This window comes from Coprinopsis cinerea, assembly GCF_000182895.1.
Source record: "Coprinopsis cinerea okayama7#130 chromosome 4 map unlocalized cont3.4, whole genome shotgun sequence".
NCBI classification, from domain to species: Eukaryota; Fungi; Basidiomycota; class Agaricomycetes; order Agaricales; family Psathyrellaceae; genus Coprinopsis; species Coprinopsis cinerea.
In genome coordinates, this window is record NW_003307541.1 from 513,919 (window position 1) to 536,158 (window position 22,240).

General features: G+C 53.3%; 6 protein-coding genes across 6 annotated transcripts; 2 read left to right on the top strand and 4 right to left on the bottom strand.

Moving 5' to 3' along the window:
* Window positions 1-329: 329 nt before the first annotated feature.
* Window positions 330-2,091, top strand: CC1G_02722 (hypothetical protein; the record flags this gene model as incomplete). Its single annotated transcript, XM_001840207.1, has 6 exons — window positions 330-464; window positions 523-712; window positions 770-1,093; window positions 1,150-1,165; window positions 1,230-1,273; window positions 1,328-2,091. The coding sequence occupies 6 exons, from the start codon at window positions 330-332 to the stop codon at window positions 2,089-2,091; spliced, it is 1,473 nt and encodes a 490-aa protein (XP_001840259.1).
* Window positions 2,092-2,935: 844 nt separating this feature from the next.
* CC1G_02723 (hypothetical protein) lies at window positions 2,936-4,158 on the bottom strand (the record flags this gene model as incomplete). The annotated part of the gene is made up of 2 exons (XM_001840208.2): window positions 2,936-2,998; window positions 3,406-4,158. The coding sequence occupies 2 exons, from the start codon at window positions 4,156-4,158 to the stop codon at window positions 2,936-2,938; spliced, it is 816 nt and encodes a 271-aa protein (XP_001840260.2).
* A 1,172-nt stretch (window positions 4,159-5,330) lies between these two features.
* CC1G_02724 (hypothetical protein) lies at window positions 5,331-7,089 on the bottom strand (the record flags this gene model as incomplete). Its single annotated transcript, XM_001840209.2, has 2 exons — window positions 5,331-6,448; window positions 6,501-7,089. The coding sequence occupies 2 exons, from the start codon at window positions 7,087-7,089 to the stop codon at window positions 5,331-5,333; spliced, it is 1,707 nt and encodes a 568-aa protein (XP_001840261.2).
* Window positions 7,090-7,612: 523 nt separating this feature from the next.
* Window positions 7,613-16,037, bottom strand: CC1G_02725 (hypothetical protein; the record flags this gene model as incomplete). Its single annotated transcript, XM_001840210.2, has 12 exons — window positions 7,613-7,722; window positions 7,776-7,946; window positions 8,002-8,608; window positions 8,665-11,283; window positions 11,337-11,421; window positions 11,479-11,585; window positions 11,636-12,314; window positions 12,368-14,298; window positions 14,353-14,785; window positions 14,843-15,603; window positions 15,654-15,839; window positions 15,906-16,037. The coding sequence occupies 12 exons, from the start codon at window positions 16,035-16,037 to the stop codon at window positions 7,613-7,615; spliced, it is 7,821 nt and encodes a 2,606-aa protein (XP_001840262.2).
* Window positions 16,038-16,955: 918 nt separating this feature from the next.
* Window positions 16,956-19,931, bottom strand: CC1G_02726 (phosphoethanolamine N-methyltransferase; the record flags this gene model as incomplete). Its single annotated transcript, XM_001840211.2, has 2 exons — window positions 16,956-19,457; window positions 19,479-19,931. 2 exons carry the CDS (start codon window positions 19,929-19,931, stop codon window positions 16,956-16,958), a joined length of 2,955 nt encoding a protein of 984 aa, XP_001840263.2.
* A 229-nt stretch (window positions 19,932-20,160) lies between these two features.
* On the top strand, window positions 20,161-21,888 carry CC1G_02727 (hypothetical protein; the record flags this gene model as incomplete). The annotated part of the gene is made up of 5 exons (XM_001840212.2): window positions 20,161-20,247; window positions 20,299-20,696; window positions 20,753-20,990; window positions 21,040-21,777; window positions 21,835-21,888. The coding sequence occupies 5 exons, from the start codon at window positions 20,161-20,163 to the stop codon at window positions 21,886-21,888; spliced, it is 1,515 nt and encodes a 504-aa protein (XP_001840264.2).
* Window positions 21,889-22,240: the final 352 nt, after the last annotated feature.

Sequence of the window (22,240 nt, forward strand, 5' to 3'; positions counted from 1 at the left end):
AGTGTCGAACGTCTCTCCTTACCCACTTCCACAGTTTTGCGCTCCCTACATCGGTCACTTGTTTCAGCGCATCTGACCTTCTCGGCTGCCCTTCCCAGCGCCACCGCAGCAGGCCGACTTCATCATTGATCACGAAGTAGTTGGCGGTTTTTGATTCCGAAACGTAACCCCTTCCAACCCTGAGGGAAAAGATTCAAAAGTAATCTCAGTTTCGCTGGCGAAAGCACTTTTGGACCCCTCCTTTCATCCCGCCTCCATAACGAGCGCGACCCCAGTCTCGACTTCCCGACGTCCCAAGTTTGCTCGGGATAATCGAGGCTGAATTGACGATGATTTCGACGTTGAATGGAGCGAAGGGTCATTCGGCTCTCGCTATCGCCCTTCTCTTCCTGGCACTGGTTTCCCCGGCCGTGTCCCAAGACCGCCCTCCAAGTTTGCAGTTCAGATGGAGGTTCACTGATCCAGTAAGTTTAAACCATTTTTTCTGTGGAAGTCGCACCAGCTTACGAAGGCTTCCGTTAGTCTCAAGGAGCATCTCTTCCGACGTGTTCACCTTTGGGTATTACGGTCGAAACATTCGATCCCGATGCTGGCGACACTTTTGGAATCGAGCCCTTCTATATGATTGCCTACGAGGTCGAGGGAACACCCCAAACATCGCTCATCGGGACGGACAATAGGACATTGGAGTACACAGTCACTCACCCAGTTGGTGCGTCTGCCTTGAGTCGGTTTCGAGCCGCTCTGTACTGATGGCGAATTTCACTAGGGTCTAGGTTGATACTCAACGTTGTGGACTCGACGGCCAGTGGGGGAGGCATCCCACCACAGCTGTACACAGTTGTTGAGGGCGACTCGACAGACTGTGTTGTCTCCCCGCCGAGTGACGAGCCAGAGTTCATTGTCTGGACGAATGTCACTGAGGTTGTGCCGACTTGCACGCCGCTGACTTTCGCTATCGACGGTGGGGTACCTCCCTACTCGCTCAGCATTGCCGCCCTGGACTCGTTCACTGTGACCAATGTCACCATCCCTGCTGGATTTGACGCTTTCACGTGGATCAACAGAGCAGCACCGAGTTCACAGCTTGCCAGTAAGTTGATGTTGGATTGGGGATTTGAGTAGCTGACTGACTGTTCTTTTTGCCAGTATCGGTTTCAGATGCGTGAGTTGCATTGGGGGGAATTCTCGGTGATATGGTTACTCATCGTGCTTGAATGAACGCGCAGAAATGGGCGCTGGGCCACGGGGACACCTTTCCTCACCACTGCCGGTAAGTTCTTAGGGCCAATGGAGGCGATGAAAGAAATGCTTACCCGACTTGTAGGGAGCACTGACACCGAGTGTGATGGTCGAGAGAACTCTAATGGTACCTGGGAGAGCCTCGGCTTGGTGAGACCAGATCGACCCCAAGCCAGCGGCTCAGCCACCGGTAGTTCATCTTCCGGGACGCCTAGGCCAACAGCAGGAAACAGCGATACCGACTCAGATGAGGACGACGAGACCAGCGGCGGCAAGAAGAATAACGTTGGCTTGGTTGTCGGAGTCACTGTCCCCTTGGTCGCACTGCTCTTGGGAGGAATCGGTACGGGGCTCTGGTTTTTTATGAAGAGGAAGAAGGATAAACAAGTTTCTGAAGAGAAAGGTGTCTCGGATGACGAAGAGTCCCCGGCGAATGGACCCTCCAATATCACCATCACTCCTTTCAACGTCGACGATGCGGCAAGTACTCCTTCCTCAGGACCTACCTCCGCAGGAACGGTCACCACCAAACAGCGTGATGGACTGTACTCAGCGACCTCCCCAACGAGTTATTCGGGAAGTTTGTTCCACGGAACTTCGGAAGGCGCAAGCAGCGACGTGTTTTCCACCAGGCCTGTCGTAAACGAGACGGTGCCCACCCGCCAGCCAAAGGCGTCAGAAGCTGCTTTATCCTCGGTTACGGGCAGCAGCTCGGACTATACGCCTACCACTGTCTCGGTCAGGTCAGGGCCTTCGGGCCAGGAGATTGTGATCCAGCATAGGGACGGTGGTATCCCTACGATAAGTGAACTTCCACCGCCGTACGTGGATCAGAGGAGACAGGAATAAATTTAATCCACAAAGTAAACGTACCTGCTTCTTTATATCTCCAGACTATAGTTGTAGGACCTGTATTGGATATACAACAGAGTCCCGACACCCTCGACTTGTTGCATATAGGTTTCTGGCGTGGAGCGGGATCGAACCCTCGAGCCCCTGCAGCTCGCATTTCAATCGGAGTTTGAACCTTCTCTTGAGGCCTCGCCGCCTCGGAAGCGCAGAGCCCGCCTTTCCACCTCCACGGTACTTACCACCATGTTACTTAGTGGACCAAGGCTCCAAATTCCACCCCACCAAAAAAGATGCGGGAAACCACCAAATATGGTCTCATCTCTGCTTGATGTGGGCACCGACTTGGAAGTGCATAATGCACAAAATACATTCAATGGGGTATGGAACAACAACAGGTACAATTTACGACTACACTGATTACACCGCCGCGAATTGGGCAGAAGCAACATGACTGCTGACCCTCTTGGCCTCTAAAAAGCTATGGAAATCCTGTCCTGGTTCTCGAAGACAGTCTATCGGAATTAATCCTCGATCTGCGGACTCCCCAAGCTTATCCACCTTTGCCCAACCGTCGTCGAAAATCTTGAGGACCCGAATCTGATCTCCTGGCTGGACTGTCAACTCATCCGACTGCGCACGCTGATAAGGACGACGGATAGTTTCGACCTCCTCGAATACGCCGTGGACCGAACTCGAGACGCAGCTGTCGCTGAAGGGGTCGGTTGTGTGGGAAACATACGACTCGGACCCTTCTACTGAAGCGTCGGCGTCGGCGAATGGATTGGAAGGTGAAGGCGAATTCGGTGCTGTGTAATAGAGCTGGGATCTGCTGCATCCAACGCTACTGTTCGGGGCATGGCCTGCGGGGTAGGGGAATGTCCATGAGCTCATGGTATCCCTTGGGCTGCGATTCCCAGTGGCTTCGTGGGCCCTCTCATCAGTGGGGGTAGGTGTAGCGAGGAACCGAAGAGTCTGACTGGTGGCGCTGCCATTCGATAAGCGATGCGAGTCGACTGTTGGGCTTGGACTGGGCATGGGATACTGGAACACGTTCTGCGAACGACGAAGCTCCGCCATGGGCGGTAATGCCGGCAACCCCTCTGTAAAGTTGGCCTGGAACTCTGAATGCAGAGACCTATCGAAGGTCGTTGCGAAACTGCTCCTGGCTGATTGTCGATTTGAGGCGTCTTGGTAATCTTTGGACGTCCGCTTCCTCGAGAACCACCATGCATTCCTCTGTTGTTTCCGACGCGCGAGCCACCGACGGCGAAGGAAGAACAGCCCAATCAGGACGAAGAGCGTTAGACATACGGCGACCACGGCGATGACGACATGGTTGGACTTGGACGATCCGGCACTGCTGTTGTCGTTGGGAGATGGCGAACCCCTCGGATCTGTTGGGATGGGTTTGTCTGATGGACCCACCACGACAATTGACGTAGAGCCGTTGGTCACGAAAGTACGCGTTCGGGTGCTCTCGAGGCTCGTGGTTGATGCTGAGACGCGTTCATCGGGACGCTCGCCAGCGTTTGCGATTGGCGCAGGAGCTAGGTGGTCGCTCAGGTCTGGGAGATCACCTGAAGAGCCGAGGTTGAGGTTGGGAGGTCGTCCGGTTACTTCTGCGCCTGGAACCTGGGACGCGCTCGGAACGTTGCTGGAAACCCCGGACGAAGGGGACGACGAGGGGGATGAAGACACGTTGGGTGGGATGGAAGAGGTAGGATTGCTTGGAGCAGAGCCAGCATGGGTTGACGAAGCCGGTGGAGGGGCAGGTTGAGGACTTGGGGCAGGCTGCTGGGATGGCGCGGGTTGAGGAGCGGGTTGCTGAGGTGAGGGCTGCGGAGCAGGTTGTGCCGGAGGCTGTTGAGGACTCGGGGCAGGCGCGGGCGCGGGTTGTTGTCCTCCCGTCAGTCCAAGAGTGTCGGTGAGGCCTGCGACGATGGATGGAAGTGAAGGAAGTTGGAGGTCGAGGTTGAGGAGGCGCGGCTCAAGCTCCTCGGGTGGAAGCGAACTAGACTTAGTTGGGTTGGAGCGGGTACCATGGCGTCTGGACGGATTTGGCATGCTCTCAACTGAAAAAGGCGAATAAAGTGCAAGACGAAAGGGTAGTAAGGAACGTGGATGGTCGGGAGATAGTACAAACAGGTGTTATTAAAACAGGAAAGGAACCTAGGCTGGCAATGTCGCTAGCTCAAGGTAACAGCACATAGGGAAAGGGGAAGCTCGTGTGGGGTGTGCAAAGAAGATTTCCTCTGGCACACTTTTCCCGATGGTTTAATAGGGCCATCCCAAACCCCGAGAAGCGTCTGACAACCGGTAGCTTTACCCGCTCCTGCGAATACGGAGCTGCCAGTGGGCGGCAATCTGAGCAAACAAATCGTCGGAATGGTCCACATAACGCAAGCGAATATCTCCCACTCCACTCTTCTGATGGGTTTCAATGTGGGTGAGGTCAAGGGTCGAGGGGGCCTCGGAGAGTCTCCAAGGTGGTATTTATCTCCTCGACCCGAGGTTGAACTCGACTCTTGGATGCTCCAACCTCTTGAATCGTCATGAGAGCGAGGGTCTTCAGCATCATGACATAACAGGACATCCAACTAGCGCCAGCACATGTCTCAGTCAGCGCCGAACGATCAAAGCCAGGCGGCTTTGAGGCTGGCCGATGCATACTATATGGTTCTCAATATGGCGAAAATGATCCTTTGATGCGTCCTCGACCTTCTTGACTACCCGATCCTGGTGGTATAAGTATTGTAAATTCTTGAATCCACACCCACAAGGACATTTCTTGTGCCCCACTCCAATCTTCCCTGTCACAAGACGCCTAGGTTTCGAGGAAGTAAAGTTACATTGTCACAGCGGATGATACAGAAGTGAAGAAGGGTAAGGTTTCCGTCACCTGAGAGAGACGAGCTACACGACTCGACCAAGTAGTCACAACATGCTAACGAGACAACACGGGTAAACGTTAAACCAAGGGTATTTGAAGAAGACGGTACAAGGCCAGCTGCGATGGGCGCAGGATGAAGAAAGCAATAGGCAAATGGAACAAGGGTATCGGCGGGCCGGTGGAAAGCAGGGTAAGTTATGTAGCAGGAGCATGGGTGACAGGGACAGCAGTCATAGAAGCATAGAAGAATAGTACTCTGTGACATGATGGGCAGACGTCAACGAACACGACCGACAATCATGTAAGTAGAGCTATGTACACACGTCAGAGGGTAAGTGCAGATCACTCAACCCATATGATTGGAAACTTTTGCGTGGAAACTCTGGACGCGTTTGGTGTTGAGAAGGCTGGAAAGCTCCTCGCCAGCTTCGCGGAGGCAGGCTAAAGGAATGAGACCCTTTTGGCCAGAGCCATCCAGCCGTTCGACTAGACCCCAGCCGTCGTCAAAGGTTTGGATGATCTTGACCTTGTCATCTGGTTTCACGGCCAGCTCGTCCTTCAAGGATGGCCTGAATGAACGACGGATGGTCTCGATCTCGGAGAAATTGGCCACTCCAACTGCAGAGTGACCGTCCAGTGAATCGTCTGCGAATGGGTTGTGAATGGAGGACGCGCTGTCTGTGTCTGCAAATGGATTGGGGATGGTATCAGAGCGGCCTCCGCCTGTTCGTGTCAACGGTGGACGAGACAGCGAGCTCGTGGGATGGGTCTTGGTCAGTGGCGTTGAACAGACAGCGGCGAACGATGTTGCATTGCTGCTGTTGCTGCCGAACCTGGAATGAACGGAGGTAGCTTCCGTTGCCCGGTCGCTGGGAGGCTTGGGGAATTTGAAGGACTCGGTACCGGAGACCCGATGAGATTGTGAGGTTGGAACATGGACAACAAAGGAATCATTGCTGTTGATGCTTCCAATGGAGTACCGATCTCTATTAGTCGGATCGACAAGATGGGCGTCGGAACCGTTTCGCAGTCGACGGACTTCAGCCACCGGTGGCGCAGTTGGAACGATACTGTTGAGGCCCAATGGGCTTGCAGAACGTTCGAAATTTCTGGCGAACGCGCTTTCCGTTGGGGTTGGAGGGAGTGCTTTCTTCTCGTCTGGGAAACCGTACTTGTCATCATACGTGCGGGAGTTTCGCCTCCTGTTGATCCACCAGTTGCGCAGACGATCGTGACGGCGAGCCACCCATCTTCTTCGGGCAACCAGCACGAACAAGAGGAGGGCGAGCAGGAGGATGACGACAACAATTGCCGCAATTGCGCCCCCAGATATACCCTTCTTAGCCCCGCCTGTCTGGGCGATGGTGTTTGGCGGCTGGATAGCATCGTCCACAGGCCCGTTCGTGGAAATGGGTGGAGCGCCCGTGATAGGAACATCGGTTGGAAGGGTGGTTCCAGTCGAAACTGCAGCGCAGGTCAGTAGTGCTTCAAAGAAGAACGCGGAATCTCGACGTACCACGACCGCCTCGGATGGTCGTGCTTGTTGAAGAGGTCGAAGGCGTTCCAATGGCACTTGAAACTTGTCGATTTACTCCTGGATCGTTTGCCGAAGCATCGGAACCTGCGTTTCCCCAAGAGCCAGAAGTACCAGAGTTACCTCCGGAATTCGAACTGCCGTTTTCATTTCCAGAGTTTGAGTTATTGTTACTTCCTGAAGGAGGAGCAGGTGCGGGAGTTGGAGCAGGTGCTTGCGGAGTCGTTATCGCTGGGGCCGGAGGTTGGGCTGGAGGGGGATTGTTGCCTCCGTTGTTCCCGTTCCCATTACCGTTCCCATTGCCATTACCAGTCCACCAATTTCCGCCCCCACTATTCCTATCGTTTCCACCGCGATCCCGGTCTCGTCCTCGTCCTCTGGAAGGTGAGTGGTTCCTGCCACGACTGTCGCCCCGACCATTGCCTCGACCATCCCCTCGCCCACGATCATTTCCAAAACCAAAGCCGAACTGGGGAGAGCGAGCATCAAGCTCAGAGCCTCGAGCCTCTAACGTTCGGCGAAATACACGGCGGAGACGGGTGTGCTCGTTATGTTGGCGAGCACTCCGCATGCTCAGGAAAAGAATGAAAGAAATAAGATTAAATATGAAAGGAAAGGGGAATTGCAAAAGAATGTGAGTGTCGGATAGACTGTGTGAGGTTGAAGCTTGAAAGCGACAATAGAGCGGATGGCTCAGCACATACGGCTGTCGCGTTGCGGAGAAGAAGCCAGCAAACACGGAATTCAGAACAAACGAAGTGAGAACTTTGCGAGCTCAGAATTGGTTCAGGAACCCAGGAAACAAATTGCCCATCAAACCGTTGCCAACCTGACCATCATTTGTAAATTGTGAACCTGGACCTGATTTGTTCTGTTTTGGGGGCAGTTTGTTGCGGAAAAGGCAGAAAGTTTACGTTCGGCCAACAGATCAGATGGTATCACCAAGGACATCATTCAAATCGTCGCCAGACCTTTCTGAAACTCGAATGGCTAGAGCTCCTTTCAACAGCTATGTACCGAGTTGTATGAAGATCTAAGGTGGAATTGATGACTACGAAACAAAGATATATCTGCGGGGATTTGTCGTTCAACGTTCAATTTGCGTCCTGTTGAATCCTGCGGATGTAATCCCTATTCGAGCGTGCATAATCGTCGCAGTACTTGCTTAGCCTCGTCGCCTGAACCGTATCAGCGCGACCTTTCACTTATGAAGGGTCAGTTGCGGCACAATTGAGCAAATATAGAACAAATACTCACCATTCTCCAACGTGAGCGGGTCAATAAGGCGCCTCTTGATGATCTCAAGCTGAATGTTGTCGAATAGGCTCTTGATGTCGAGGTAGTGGGAGAGTTCCAACGCCTGAAGCAAGTCTTCGAATGGCAAGTCGGGTTGTTTAGGATTGATCACGCTTCCAGTGTACAGATAATCTTAATATCAAGGATATCAGCATTTGCGTACGAAATTATAGGGAGCAGGACGCACCAAGCACGGTTTGGATCGCGAAATTGGAATACGGGAGTGAGATCGCATGAGGTGCCGAAACCGAGGCTTGCTGAGCTTCGGCGAATGACCCAGTGAACATGTCCCGGAAGTACCCGCTAAAGACGGAGAGGAAGTTTCGGTGGGCGAAGAACTGCTGAGGCTTCTCGGTGCTCTCATCCTCTTCAGAGGTAAAGACGACGTCGGTAAATTGTAGATCATCTCTCATCTTTGCGAAACCGGTCCTCATCCTCTTCAGCAACTCTTCGTCCGTGTTCTCCTTAGCCGGTGAAGTGTCAACATCGGGATAGACAACGTCCTGCACGCCAGCGGCCTTGAGAAGGTCCTTGTAGTCAAGGAGGAAAGGTCGGACTCGATGAATGGTCGGTAGATCGTGGTTCTCGAACGCCATATGATACGCGGGCGTCCATCTCCAGGTGTCGAATGCGTTCGGGTTGTCGATGTTGAGGAAAATACTCTCCTGGTTCAACTGCTCGATAGCGGTGGTATTTTCAGATGCAATGGCATTGAGCCACGCGTATGTACTCTTGAGGTAGTGAAGGACGTCCGGGCCAGGGCGCATTTTGCACAGTGCGCGAAGGTGGGCAAGCTGGAAACCGGAATACGATCAGCGGAGTCACACTTTAGAGCAGGCCTAATACACACCACATTGCTGAGCGATGGGCGGCCAAGGTTGTCATTTGCGAGCAGGACACGTTGGTTGGGTTGTTGAGCGAATGAAGCCAGTTGTGTCCAAGCGATGTCTTCAAATTCCCTCCTAACCAACTCGCGAGGAGAGACGACTTCAGGTAGCCCGGCTACACGGCTGGGGACTGGCAGGGTCCAGCCTCCATGAGTCTTGTCTGTCGACATGCTTCTCGGAATGAATCTCAGGTGGTCAAGCTGATCCCATTGGTTGGTAAAAGTGATCGCCGAAACCTTCAAGGGCAGGTCTTCCCCGTAGACTCGAAACAAGACCCTAGCCCGCTCTACTTTGTCGCCTTCATCGTCGTCAGAGTCGTGCAGCGCCTGGGCGCAGATGGTGAACATAGACATGTTCAGCTCGCTCGTCCGATTGATGAGCTGCTTTTGCCGCAACTGGCCTTCGAGAGCGCTGTATGACCGAAGGAGGAATTTGGTGGGATCTTGTTTGAACGCTGCCTCGAACAGTGCTTCCCGTGAGTAAAGCACTTTCGATGACACCATAACACGGTTCATGTTTGGAACCTTAACGGCGCCGGGTTTGCGGAGGTAGAGGATTTTCGACAGGATCGGTAGATAGACTGATTCATCGGGTTGAGAAAGGATGTGAGGCAGACGTAGATGGAGCTTCAGCTCTTCCACTGACAAGGTCTCGACACCCAAATGCTGTGCAGCAGGCTTCTTGCAAACCCAAACATCCAGTAGCTCTGCAGCTGATACATCAAGGTCGGACGGAAGGCACCGAATTTCCGAAGCCGCCTTCCAGTCCTTTGATGCAAGCCGCCGGGCTGGCCATACAGGGAGTTGTCTGGCCGTGGGGAGAAGGCCTTTGGGAGGCTTGGTGTACAGCTGACTGCGGAACCACTTTGAAAACTCTTTGCGGCGACTGTCGGGCCAGGCGGACAAGCAAGAAATGACACCTGAAAGGTTTGATTGGAAGCAACGAAGAGCGCGATGGAAAAAGGGTCCCGATTTGTGATACTCTGACATCCGTAGGATTTCCGCCAACGCCGATGGACATCGATCTCGCGAAACGACGGTGACACCGAAATCTTGAATGAGCTCCAGACGGTCCTCTTGGTCAAGGGCACTTGCAACAAGGACATTGTCGTCCTTGCATTGGCGAAGGGAAACAAAGTTGTCGGAAATGGAAGGAACTAAGGGAAGGGATTCGATTGCAAGATGAAGGTCCCGTCCACCTGGGAGCGTCCTGTATGCCTTCCAGAAAACGGTAATCCAGTTTTTGCGTTCGAGCGGCGATCTTCTGCTCAGTTCTTGTCTGGTAAGGTTCTCCACGGCGGAAAGGTCAAAGACGGCAATATTGAGTCCACTCTTCCGGGCAGATAAAATGACGTCCGAGGGAAGTGCACCTTGAGCGACGAAGGAAGACAGTGGGAACGGTGATTCGACGATCGCTGAGCTCTCCCAAATGAACTTGGTCGCATCCTGCCCCGAAGATTCGAATGTTGTGTATTCTTTACTTTGTAGGCGAAGAAGGGGAAGTCCTCGGAGGTTAAGTGGATCGGAAGAACAGAGGTAGGACAGGAGGCCACGTCGTTCGTCGTTCGAAAAGGTGGACTGGATGGCAGCGACTGCGCCACCCAGGATCAAGTCCTTGACATGCTCGGGAGTCAGGCAAGAAAACCGAGCTTCCCTCCAGACGCGAGAGCGAATGGCTGGTTTGGTCAGATACAATGGTTCTGTAATGTCGAGGACCCTTTTCACGCCGTCTGGCAGGCCAGTGGGCTGAAACACTGCTTCGTTCACTTTTAAGGCGGACCGTGACGGATGAGCGTAGCGAGGAGTGAGGATCCGTCGCTCAGTGGATGGGAGGAGGGAGTAAAAGCTTCGTATCAACGTCGAGGTAAGGGCATCGTCTTGATTGGAGGTTAATATGTCGTCTGGTTCAACGTCGTCTACCGCCGAAGATGCATAGTTCGCGTAGTTCTCCGGCCACCACCTATCGTTCTTCCTACTCTTTGCAATCTCTTCCAGCAGCACAAGATAGGCCTGTGGCAGTGGATCAGACAGAAGCCACTGATTGAAACGTGTCTCCTTGTTGGCGTAGGCATCGTGGCGAATTTGTCGGCGATCTGGGGACAAGAAGAAGGAGGCGTTGACATGGACGGGGAGAGTTGTTCCAATCGCGAGAGCGAGAGTTGAGAAGAACTTGGAGGGAGGAGGGTGCTTGCTGCTAAGACACGCTGCGAGTCCTGTACGGATGTGCTTCATGCCTTCATAGCGCACTTCTTCGGGGACTTCGTTCAGTGAGCGGCTCGAGGACACAATGAGCCACTTTGTCGTGGCACGCTTCCCATCGCCATCGATAACTGTGTCAATGAAGGTGAACCCATCATGGTCGTAGGGTGTTCTGGTGGCAGTGACTTTCCAGAGAGATCGTGGTGAGCCAACATGGCGGGACGAGACCTCAATGTGGGCAAGTCGAATGAACAATAGATTCTGAGCCGCTGTTTCTCGGAATTCGGAGAGGAGATTGTGGAATTTCAACGCAGAACAGGTCTTCTGAGAGATCCCTCGGGAACTGCAGTGAGAACCCGACCGTAATGGCAAGAAGAAGATAGTCTGCGGTCATCATCAATGTCGAGCCCTAAACTCAAGCCACGCTCGCGACTCACCCCCGGATATTCTCCACTACTCTTGATTTTTTCGATATCGGGGAGGCCGCATCCATCGAATGGGAGTAAATGGTCTGGGTACCAGCTTTGGACTGAGGGTAAGTCTTTTCGGTACGAAGGGACCACCAAGAGCTGGACGCACCGAACAAGATCCTTGAGTGGTAGCTTGATTGACGCCCGAGGGACTGGAAGGCTGGATTTGGACGGATCCAAGAATAGCACGTATTTTCCAGATAAAACGACAGCGATCTGTTATTCACAGTCAACATAGTTCCACAAGACAGAAGCAAGATACTAACCTCTGCGAAATGGAACATCGTCAACGCGCCAAGGCCAAATTGGCCGATACTGCTTGGATTATCCTTTTTCCCTCCAATGTGAGTCTTGCACAGGCCTCGGAAGTCGTTGTCGCTGAAAACCCCGTCATTGTAGACAAGGACAGAGGGGCAGTTGTAGAATTTCTCCATTTCCGTGGACAGCAGCTTCTTTGAAGTGAATGCTGGACCGGACCCTTCGTTGAGGACAACGGAGAACCTAGTCGCGCCAGCGTCTTCAGCATTGGCGAGGAACTCGGATAGGAACTGCTTTTCGGTGTATTGAGCGATTGCCTTCTGAACCAGGGTAACGGCAGTGGCACCCATATCCTCGAATTCCTCCTGCAGGTCGATGTATTTAAGCCCCAAGCGGTCCAATCTCAGAGTAATTGCGAGCGAGTTGTCGATCAGAGGATGGGCCAAGTCGAATCCGTCCCGTTGGACCAGGATCGCCTGTTGACCAATGTCGTTGAAGACGACCTCTCCTTTGCTTCGGAGGCGATTCCCATCGTCGGGAACCAACAGTTGGCTGCGCTGGGTGTCGGAAAGGTCCCCGTTGGCTGTGACGAATTTAAGAAGGGAAATGGCTGCCGATGCGGTTGCTTGGGATGGAGGTTGGTTTGAGAGGCGGTTCAAAGCCGCAAGGATCATGTCGAAGGAAGGGCTGGATTGGGATCAATAAGCTTGTTAAAGGCAAAGAGAAAGCGTACAACGCACCTTTCTGAGCAACCCAGGAGACGAAGTAATCTCGAAGCACCTTTGTCCTTACTGAGAGCAGGTGCGATCACGAAGATCCCAGCTTCGGGTATGGAATGATTGAAGACGACTTGCGAAGGCTCAACAAGCTCATAATGGGATGTCGGCACCCATAACCTTCCCGATAAGACCTCCCTGATCTTCCCCTGCTCGGTGGAAAGCAAGGTACGCTGACCGAGCGCCTTCAACAAAGTCACGATTTGTTGGCACGATGGTGACCCTTGCAACAGGATGCGCATTTGATCCGTGAGGACGTTTACAGGGAGCTCCTGGTTCCATCTAAGGTGTCTGATGAGGGAAGAGGGGAGCGCAGCGTTGGGATGGAACGTTTTGAGCACTTGATCGAAGAGCTGCGGATCGTCTGTGGCGGGTCTGCACTGGGTCGAGGGAACTAGACACCCATCTTGCGTGGGCAACCAGGCATACGTTCGAATCGATGGATTGAGGTGACAACAGTTGAACCCGCGAGCTTCGAGGATTTCGAGGAGTTTGAGGGAATGGGAAACAAAGGAGGGGTTGTCCGCGTTGGCCGCGATCCAATTAACCCTGTCCATGACATTTGCTGACGATAATTCCGCATCGAAAAGGCCGAGGGTCGAGGCTGATTTGCAGATTTTCGCGCGAGTTTCATCCGAGGTGGACGGGATGCGAACTGGGTCGGAGGAGTAGAGAGTGTACAGAGGGTTCGAAGGGTCGATGAGGTCTTCAGGGGCGCATAATGTTCCGCTGGCGTTATAGACGATCTTCTCTCGCATCAATGCCCGGCGGGTGTTGTCATTGATCCAGATGCGTCGGGTTGCTAAATAAGCCATGATGTCCTCTAAGACGGCAGGTGACTGGTGCTGGAGTCGGTTGGATTGTAAAGTGAGATCAAGAACGCCTAATGGGCTGAGGGTTGTCGTTGTAGCACCTGCTAGGGACAGCGCCGACGGACTGATAATGTCAGTGGGCAAGAATGCAGTCTTAGGGATGACGGGGACGATGCAGTTCGAAGAGATGCCTTGGATACTGTTGTAGGATTCCAGCGACTGCCAGACTGTCGACTTGCGGGCTGTGGTCTCATCGACGTGGAGGACAGGGAAGATGGGCAATCGCCGGAGTGCATCACGTTGCGAATTCGTGAGCGAACCTCTGAGGGCGACCGATCGCGCGTGGCAAGTGGTGATATGACCTAGAATAAGTTTGGCGTCGCTTTCGCTCAGGGTAGGGGCGCGGCAGTGGGAAAGAGTGTTGAGAAGGGCGTGGATGTTGTCGATGTCCACGACAAGGTGGCAATTGCGAAGGACCTTCTCTGAGGCTTGCTTGAAGGTGGACGACAGGAATGGAACGCCTAGCCCCTCCAGCAACTTTACCAAAACAGGATCGCGCCCAACTGTGCTGAAGACAGGGCTATTGGCCTCACGCAGACCATGGGTGCAGGGAAGGAGGTAAAGCGTTGAGAGCATGGGTCGCAGTTGGTTCTTCATTCCCCAGCCTTCAAACCAAACCCAAAAGTCGGATAGGAATTCAACGGCCATGGAATCAGGTTGGGAGGAAGCGAGGTCACGGCCGACCCGCGTTGGATGGAGGGAGAGATATTCAACCACTCGACCAACATCGAGCAGCTTGACGTTGAGACTGTTAGGCCCGAGCCGACGAAGCAGGGATGATACCGCAGTCGAGAATTCATGCAATGGGATGGCCTGATCATCGCATTCTCGGAAGAGTTGAGCGTCGAATTCTTCCAAGAGTGTGTGCGAGATGGTCGTTGAACCCCTGTTCTCGAGCGCAACAAGGCGGTTTGCGATTGTGGGGATGATTTCGATGCCGACGATGTTGCTCAGGTTTCCCGTCGAGAGGAGATACTCGAGGATGACCTTGTGGTTTACCTCAGCTAGGTCGGGCTTCCGGGTCTGATGCAAGACAGCGTTAGTTTGGTTGGATGTAGTACAGCCTGGAGGCCTCACCTTCAGTTCAGTAGCTGCGGTATCCGGGGTCAGGAACTTGACACCCCGATTGCTGTAGTCCTGGCTTTGAAGCATCTGTGTGATATATGCAGGAGGACGCGTGATAGAGAAGCCAAGTGACGAGAGGATGTCGAGAACCTCGGTTGGCGTAGCGGTTGTAGCAACGAAGACGCCCTGAAGAATCTTGTGGGAGAGAGGCGAACTACCGTGCACGGGCCACACTTGCGCTTGCTGCTCGATGGCCGATGATAAGACGTTGTGCGGGAAGTTGTTCCAGTAGATGCTTTCTCCGCACCAGGAGATGGACTGGGCCAGGGGCCAGGCTTTGAAAACATCGGTGCCGCACTGCGTTTGGACAAGGCTGGAAAGTAAGTGGCCCCATGCTCGTGGAATGAAGATGTCGAAAAGCAACTTGTTCCATTCGACGAGAAGGCTGTTTATCAAAGGGCATCAGCGACAATCTCAGAAAGGAAAGTCGAGGAATACGTACTGGTCATCCGAACCTTTCATCAAAGTAGGGTCTCCTTGGTTCTTGAGATTCTGGCGAGAGGGCGTCAGGGCGAAGAAAGCGTGGACATGGGCGGGGAACCCAGTCGACAATGGCAATCGGAGGTAGGTAAACAATTGACCGACTTCCCTCGCGTCGTCACCGTCAAGTGGGAAGGCGATGCCTACATGAGGACGGAGCTTATGGCGTTTGAGAAGTGTGTCACTTAAGCCACCAGTCCTTGCTGCAAGAAGCGCGATGGCATCTTCGTCAGCGAAGTGTGACGCCTGAACGATCCACCGTCGCTTCGTCACGGATGTGCCATCGATGAGCGTGACGAGTTTCTCATCGACATTGTCGTAGATCTGATTGCTTTCGATAGTCGAAGAACCGAGCTCCGTTTCGCCTTGGTCGTCGATCATGATCAAATTGATAGAACGGAGGTGCTGGAGGAACAGCATGCAAATCTTCAGTTCGTCGCGGACAAAGTCTTTCATCAATTGGCCAATTTCTTCGGTTGTGGCCACTTTGGTCTGCAATTCGCTAGGCGTCGTTCGTAGAGGGAGACGCACAACCGTGCCATCGAATGGCCCACCGGTCCAGTTGGCGCCGACGAATCTACTGAACGGTCGCAGCCGCTCTGTGGCAGTTTCGTCGACCTCACTGGACAGGGTCACAACTGAAGCTCCCTCTTTGAACAGAGATTTAGTTGGGTCGAAGGTCACAAGAGTATCACCCGAGAGGATTTGCAAGTGGTCCGTAACCTGTGATGCAGTGAGAATGCTGATGCTTTAATAAATGGGAGATGGTTTACATGATAGCAGGATCGTATCCCGATCCCAAACTTTCCTATCTTTGAAGTGTCCTCCCTCTTTGAGGATTCGCTGATGTTCTGAAGGGCGACCCAGTCGTCCTTCGAGAATTGAGCGTCGTTGAACGCGAGGAGCGCTGGTCCTTGGAGGGGGTTTGTACCATGGGTTCGACAATCGAGGACGAATGTCTGGGGTGGTGGGGTGCGGAAACGTCAGCCATCGATAGAGATCGACATCTCATCTGAAAGACATACCTGTAACTTGGCCTTTGCGTCGTCAGAGTTTTGGAGCAATTCACGCAAGATACCAACAGAGAATGGATAATTGGATAGAATTCCCTTTATCACAGCGACAGGGCTGACCCTCTCAACAAAGGTGTCTGCCATGGCGGGGGGATTGAATGAAACACTTCACACGGGCTTCAGCCTTTAAAGGTGTTTGAGGTGTTTGGCGAAACCAAACCAAAGAAGACTGCCTCGTGTCCTGCTATCTGGGCGCCTATCACACGAGAAGTGGGCCTTTGAACCTATTCCAGATCCCCGAGTCATTTGAGTGCGACACATCGTATACAGATTTCGCTCTGGTGTGCAATGTGACGTGACAGACCCGGTTTTCGTTGACTATGCTGGGACGTAGACGCTGTGGACTGCTGCCAAAGGGGAACAAAGGATTCATGTTGCTGTGATTACGGTGTGTTGGATTGCTCGCCACTTGCCTAGGCGTTACGAAACCCGTGTATCAGGGACGACATTGCTGTCAGTCGAGGCAGGTTGAAGGCGATGCAGTAGGAAACAAGAAACCGCGTTGTCCGGGATATGAAATCTGGTATTATACACTAGGTCAGTCGACATAAGCTGCATATGCAACTCAATCCCTAAACCTGACATACCTTCACGTACAATGGTTAGGCAGAAGAGGGTTTGTAACTGAGCTGATCCTGAGACAGTTTTGTTATGAAGACGGTAGAGATAACGTATTCGTCGTTTTTGGTGTTCTTCCCAGTTGGCAGTTGTCAGCGACGACGTCGATCCAACGTCGATCGCGACTTTCTTTGCCTCGGTTGTTGGCGGCGGCAAGTGTCAGCATGCGTCGGATCACAAATTCGATTCGGCCGTCGGCGGCCGAGAGGGCGTGGCGCGCAAGCGCGCAAAGGTCCCAGTACCACGAGCGTCACTATCAATGCTGACAGCGTCTGTGCGGTATGTACAGTATTTGATTTAGTGTCGAAGAGACGACAAAAGCTAAGGTAATATCTACATACAAACCAGAATCCCCACAGTTGTATTACGAATTTACCGGAGCGCCTACTCCTCTTTCGGGGCTTCGTTCTCGGGCCCTGCCAGTTTCCGGAAGGTGTGTTCGACAAACCCACCTACCCTCCATACGCCAAAACCAACTCCAACCAAAACTGCCAGATCAACAACAACCAAGCCCAAAACAGCCGCCATGAACCTGGGGGCAAAGATCTTCCACACCATCAAGTGGCGTCTCAATACCGCAGCACTGATGCTGGCTCCCATAAGGAGCGTAGCGTAGTAGATCATGACCCCAATCCCCACCAATGCAGCATTCAACTCGACCGTCGAGCTGATATCGGGTATCTGAATTCCGCGGGGAGAGAAGCCCCATAAGACGACGAGAGGGACAGCGAGGGCGAAAAGGAAGATTGGGCCGATCGAGTTGGTGATCACCGTCATTGCCGACCAGGGGTACTTCACGGTTGGTGTAATCAAGAATGCCGTCTTCCACTGGATAGAAGGGATAGTTGATTGGTGGCCAGTCGTGTAGAACGCGTGCAGTCCCAGTAGGGCCACAGCGACCACGTCCCAGAACCGCACCCCCGACCTCGAGGTAGTGTCCCGTTCGATGTCGACAACCTCCAGGTAGGCGATGAGCGCCACCATCCCCAGGCCGAGAACGATTTGACCGGGCGCTTGCGTGGTGATGTAGACGATGGTGAAGAAGATGGACCAGTAGACGAGGTAGCTTGCGCCGAAGATGTTTCCGAAACCGAGGATGACTGTGCCTTTGTCGATGGCGGTGACCTCGATGCAAAGGGGCACGTAGTACCACAGAGCTAAACCCGCAACTGTGACCCAACCAAACGCGAACCTTGCGATCCAGGTGCGGGCGAGTCGCAGCGTCGGGTTCCATTCTTCACCCAGAGCTGAAGTCGTATCGGCCCATTCGAGGATCCAATACAACGCTCCGCCTAGGATGGAAGGAGAGAAAATGAGGGGGTAGTAGATCTTTGCAATGCCGTTGAAGGATAGCGAAGGGTTGAGGAATCGGCGAATGATTCGGGGAATTGCGAGGGCTGTTGGTATCGCCAAAAGGACCACGAGCTTGGGCGGTGCTGTCAAGGAGGAGGAAGCGTAGAACGTAACATGACAGTACGGCTGTTGCTCCTCCCTGCACACTGTGCTGACCGACATGAGGCGAATGGCGATTGCGTATAGCAGCGAGAAGGCAGCGGTGCGGAACCGAACTTGCGCGTTCAACGAGGTGAGGCCTTTGAGTGTGTATGGGATGATCGCTGTGACGGCAAAGAAGGGGATAATCCAATTTTCCCATACTGTGAATGAGTTGGATAGGAAGGCGGCGGCATGGAGGATCATAAGGACGGGCGAGAGGGAGAGGGAGGAAAGGCCTGTGAAAGGCGGGGAAAGGATGATGACTGTTGCACATGATGCTAATGTCGCGCCAAAGATAGCATAGTCGATGACGCCGATGCCTTCCCATACCATGCGACCAACGAAGGAGACACCGATACCTGCAATGGTGCCAAAGATTGTTGCAATGAGGCATTTCGATCCGTTTCCTCGTACCCATTCCTTCCATTGCATTTGTGCTTTGGAGAATCCGACAAACAGACCCCAAGAGGCGCATAGCGACATCCCGAAGAGTGCCAGTCCCATCCCCATCAAGATGGGATTAAATTGGGCCCACATGACGCGGCAGGCAGCGAGCGACTGCCGTGCAAAGTTGTTCATCGCGACCAGCTTCGCTTCCGTCCCAGGTGTCGCGTTGGCCACGGCCTCCCATGCCCGCTGAAGGGTGTTCCAAGCTTCGTCCAGCTCTCCTCCTGAGGGCGACGCCCGGTAGGTAGTAAGAAAACGGTGAATCTGCTGTGCGTTCAGCTCCAATGCGCGTTCCAGAATCTTCCCGCGGCTATCTCTCCAGAAGAGTTCTGGGATGACGCCTCCGAGGTTGTTGAAAGGGATGGGGAGTCCGAGGAGGAGGGAGAGGGTGGGTAGGAGGTCGATTTGCTGGACTGCGCGATGAGGAACGGTTGCACCTGGGAAGGTTCTGTATTGCAGAAGGCCAGATGGGATGGGGACCTTCGACCGCTTCTGTGTGAGGGGTGCTCCTTTGCTGTAGATCCACAGTGCTGCGGACGTCTCGAGGGTACTGTCTCCACCATGGTCGCCCGATCGGTCCATTCCGTGGTCTCCTAGAAGGACGAGGAGGGTATCGTCGTCCATCTTCTCGACGACACGTTCGAGAACGTCGTTCATTTGCTGAAGCTTGGATTTCATGATCGGGTGCTCGGGACCAGCGCGATGGCCGACGTGGTCAACCCCCAGGAAGTGGCCAATGAGGAAGTCGAAGGGCTTGGACGGGTCTTCAAGCAGCGGAAAGATATGTTCGATTACTCCTTCGTCTACTGTGTGCAGGTCTTCCACGTTGAACGAGTCGTACGGGAAGGTCATGTCCGGGTGGAAGGAATTTGGAAACACGCTCATCCAGGTATCATCACCCATGAAGGCAACCTTCCTTGCTGTATTGTAAGCAGTTACCGCAGCCTAGATAGGCAGGTTACTCACCTTCTTTCCAGCCCTCTGAAGTTGTACCATAATTGAATCTTCGGCAATCGAAGACCCTCCCAGGTTGTTTCCGATATCCATAAAGGTGGGCAGCGATCCGGTAGTTAGTCCTTTGATACGTTGAAGTGTCGTTGTCGGTGGGTCCGCATGACTGTCGAATAGAAAAGAGTGTTCCGGGTGTGCCTCCGTCAGCCGTCTAGGAAGAGTCAAGATGTTGTGGTGGTATTCCGATGGTGGACTGGGTGGATTTGGTGAAATAAAGTCGAACCGAAGGGCGTCAATTACCAAGACAATTGCGCGTTTGTGCGTCGGTATGATAGTGCAATGTGGTTCGCAGTCAGAAATGTCCGTTAAGGACAATCTCATGAGCAGAAATCCTCTCGTGAAGAGATAAATTCCAGCTAAATGGACCAGAAAAATCCACAGCAACGTGGCGAACCGTAGGCCGGCCATTTTGTCCCTGCTGCCCTCGGATATCCCCCCTGGTCACAAAGCTTGTGTACGGACGTCGCTGGAGCCGAGTATGGTGGTCGAGATAGCGGTTGTTGGTGACAGAAATAATTTGGGCTGGGACACGTCCCCAAACGGGCGCTTGCTGCACGATTCCCACAGATCGGGGACTGCCGAGCAACCCCTGAAAGGAAGTGCGCCGCGTCTACCACGTTGCCTCAGTTCTTCCCCAATGACCCAAATTCTCGACCTACCCAGCGAACTATTGGTTCTTGTGTTTCAAAATCTTGACTGTAGTAACCTCTTTAAGCTTTGCAGAGTAAGTATTTGTGATATTGGCTACAACTCCTTACCCTGACACGATTTCAAGGTTTGTCGTTTGACGAAAGAGCTGGTTCAAAATGACGTGAAACTGCAGGTGATAACCGCCTTGGGAGTTAATGGAATCGAAGATGGGAAGCCAGAGATGGAATATTTTGCCAAAATTGACCGCCTTCAGGACTTGCGCAGGCGTTGGCGAACGTTGGATTGGCAGGCAACATTCAACTATATCATCGAGAGCCCCATGAGATACCGCGCGTACGAACTGGTCGATGGAATATTTGCTCAGCTTGAACCGGATGGGACCTTGGACCTCCTTCAGCTACCGTCTTCAGAAGATCCCACCACCACGGTTCTGTGCCACAAGAAACTCGAGTTTACACCGTCAGACTTTGCATTCGACCCGTCACAGGACATCATCGCTTTCTTGACCATGGCTGCACCGGGGTTGGTGGCTCTAATGCAATAGGTGTTAACGTCATTGACCCTGAATATCCTTGCAGCAGCCCGAACCCTCGTCGTCGGTCGCTCAAGGTCTCGGTGCACCACCTGTCCAACCTCAAAGCCGAGCCTCTGATTTCTCTGCCTTTCGACATAGCCGTAGCTGAGCCCGCGTGGCTGTCGTTTATCTCACCCGCGATACAGGTGGCAGGATACGCTGTGGGCGTTTTCATTGACACTGGGCCTGGCTGTCCAGCGAGATTGGTGATTTGGAACTGGAAAACTGGTGCCCTGGTAGCGGTGTGTCCAATGACATCATTCCCTGAGGACGATACTAAGTGCCACTCAGGACTCGGATAGAGATCAGAACCTCCCCAATTTAGCCTTTTCCTGGTCCTTTGTGGATGAACAGCACTACCACATAACGTCGACGAGGAACGGCGGCTTCCTCGAGGTTTATCGATTCGATCCAACCGGGACATTTCCAGGCTCGACCCACGTCACTTCTTTTCTTCTTCCTCCATTACTCCAGTCTGTCCTTCTGGAATCTTTCCACTCTCGATGTGAACCGTGGATGGCAAGCCCGTCCGCCCGCTCATTTAGATCGTCCCCAGAGAAGCAGATGCACGTGTTCAAGCTTCAATACCTGGAGCTTGCTACGTTCCGCCGACGCAGCTATACACTATACGTTCCATCCTCCGTCCTTCTCAGATGGAGTCACCAGGGGGGTACGCCGTGCATCGTCTCGTGGGATGAATGGGGACTCCATACGAGATTCATGCAAGTCGCAGGCTCGTATCGATTCATGCGATATGTCCACGGCCAGCGTGTCGTCCTCCCAACCACAGATGACGGAACCATCCAAGTCCTCGATTTCAACGTGCAAAATTCACTTCCCTATGGCTTTACTTTTAAACCAGGACTGCAGCAGTCCCTCTGCACAACCCCAGCGATCATCATGGGCGGAGACTTTTTCGCCACGGACATCGAGTCCCGACTACCGTATTTATTGACGACGGTGGAAGTCCCCGTTCAGGAAAGGTGCCATGCGTATCTCATCGACCACGAGAGAATCATCGGGCTCACTGTAAGTACCCGTTCCAAGCTCTGCTTTGATATATCTGGACTAACGAAGGGAACCTAGGTGAATGGTCCCAGTGCCCAGCGAATCACGGCGATCACTACACATGTGCTATGAACCCGTGGGGTGACTCAGGCCGCGCCTAGCCCATATGATGTTGTTCCCTCCCTGCGGACCTCGTCTTTGTCATCCCCAATTCAGTCTCGTGGAAATGGCCCTCGAATAACCTCCCAAGCCGTTCGCTTGTGAGCCATCCTCCCTTGTAAGGGGTGTGTGGTAAAGTAGCCTCGCCCTCGATTCACCACACGCAGAATACGCACGACCAAGGTTTATTGGAAGTATCAGTATCTACGTGAATGAATAGTGAGGTACGATGAGGCTAAGGGAAAGTTGGGAACGCGCGAGCGCTGGCCGTAAGGGCGAGCGCGTCTGATGCTAACAAAACCAAACAAGCCGATCTAATCTACGG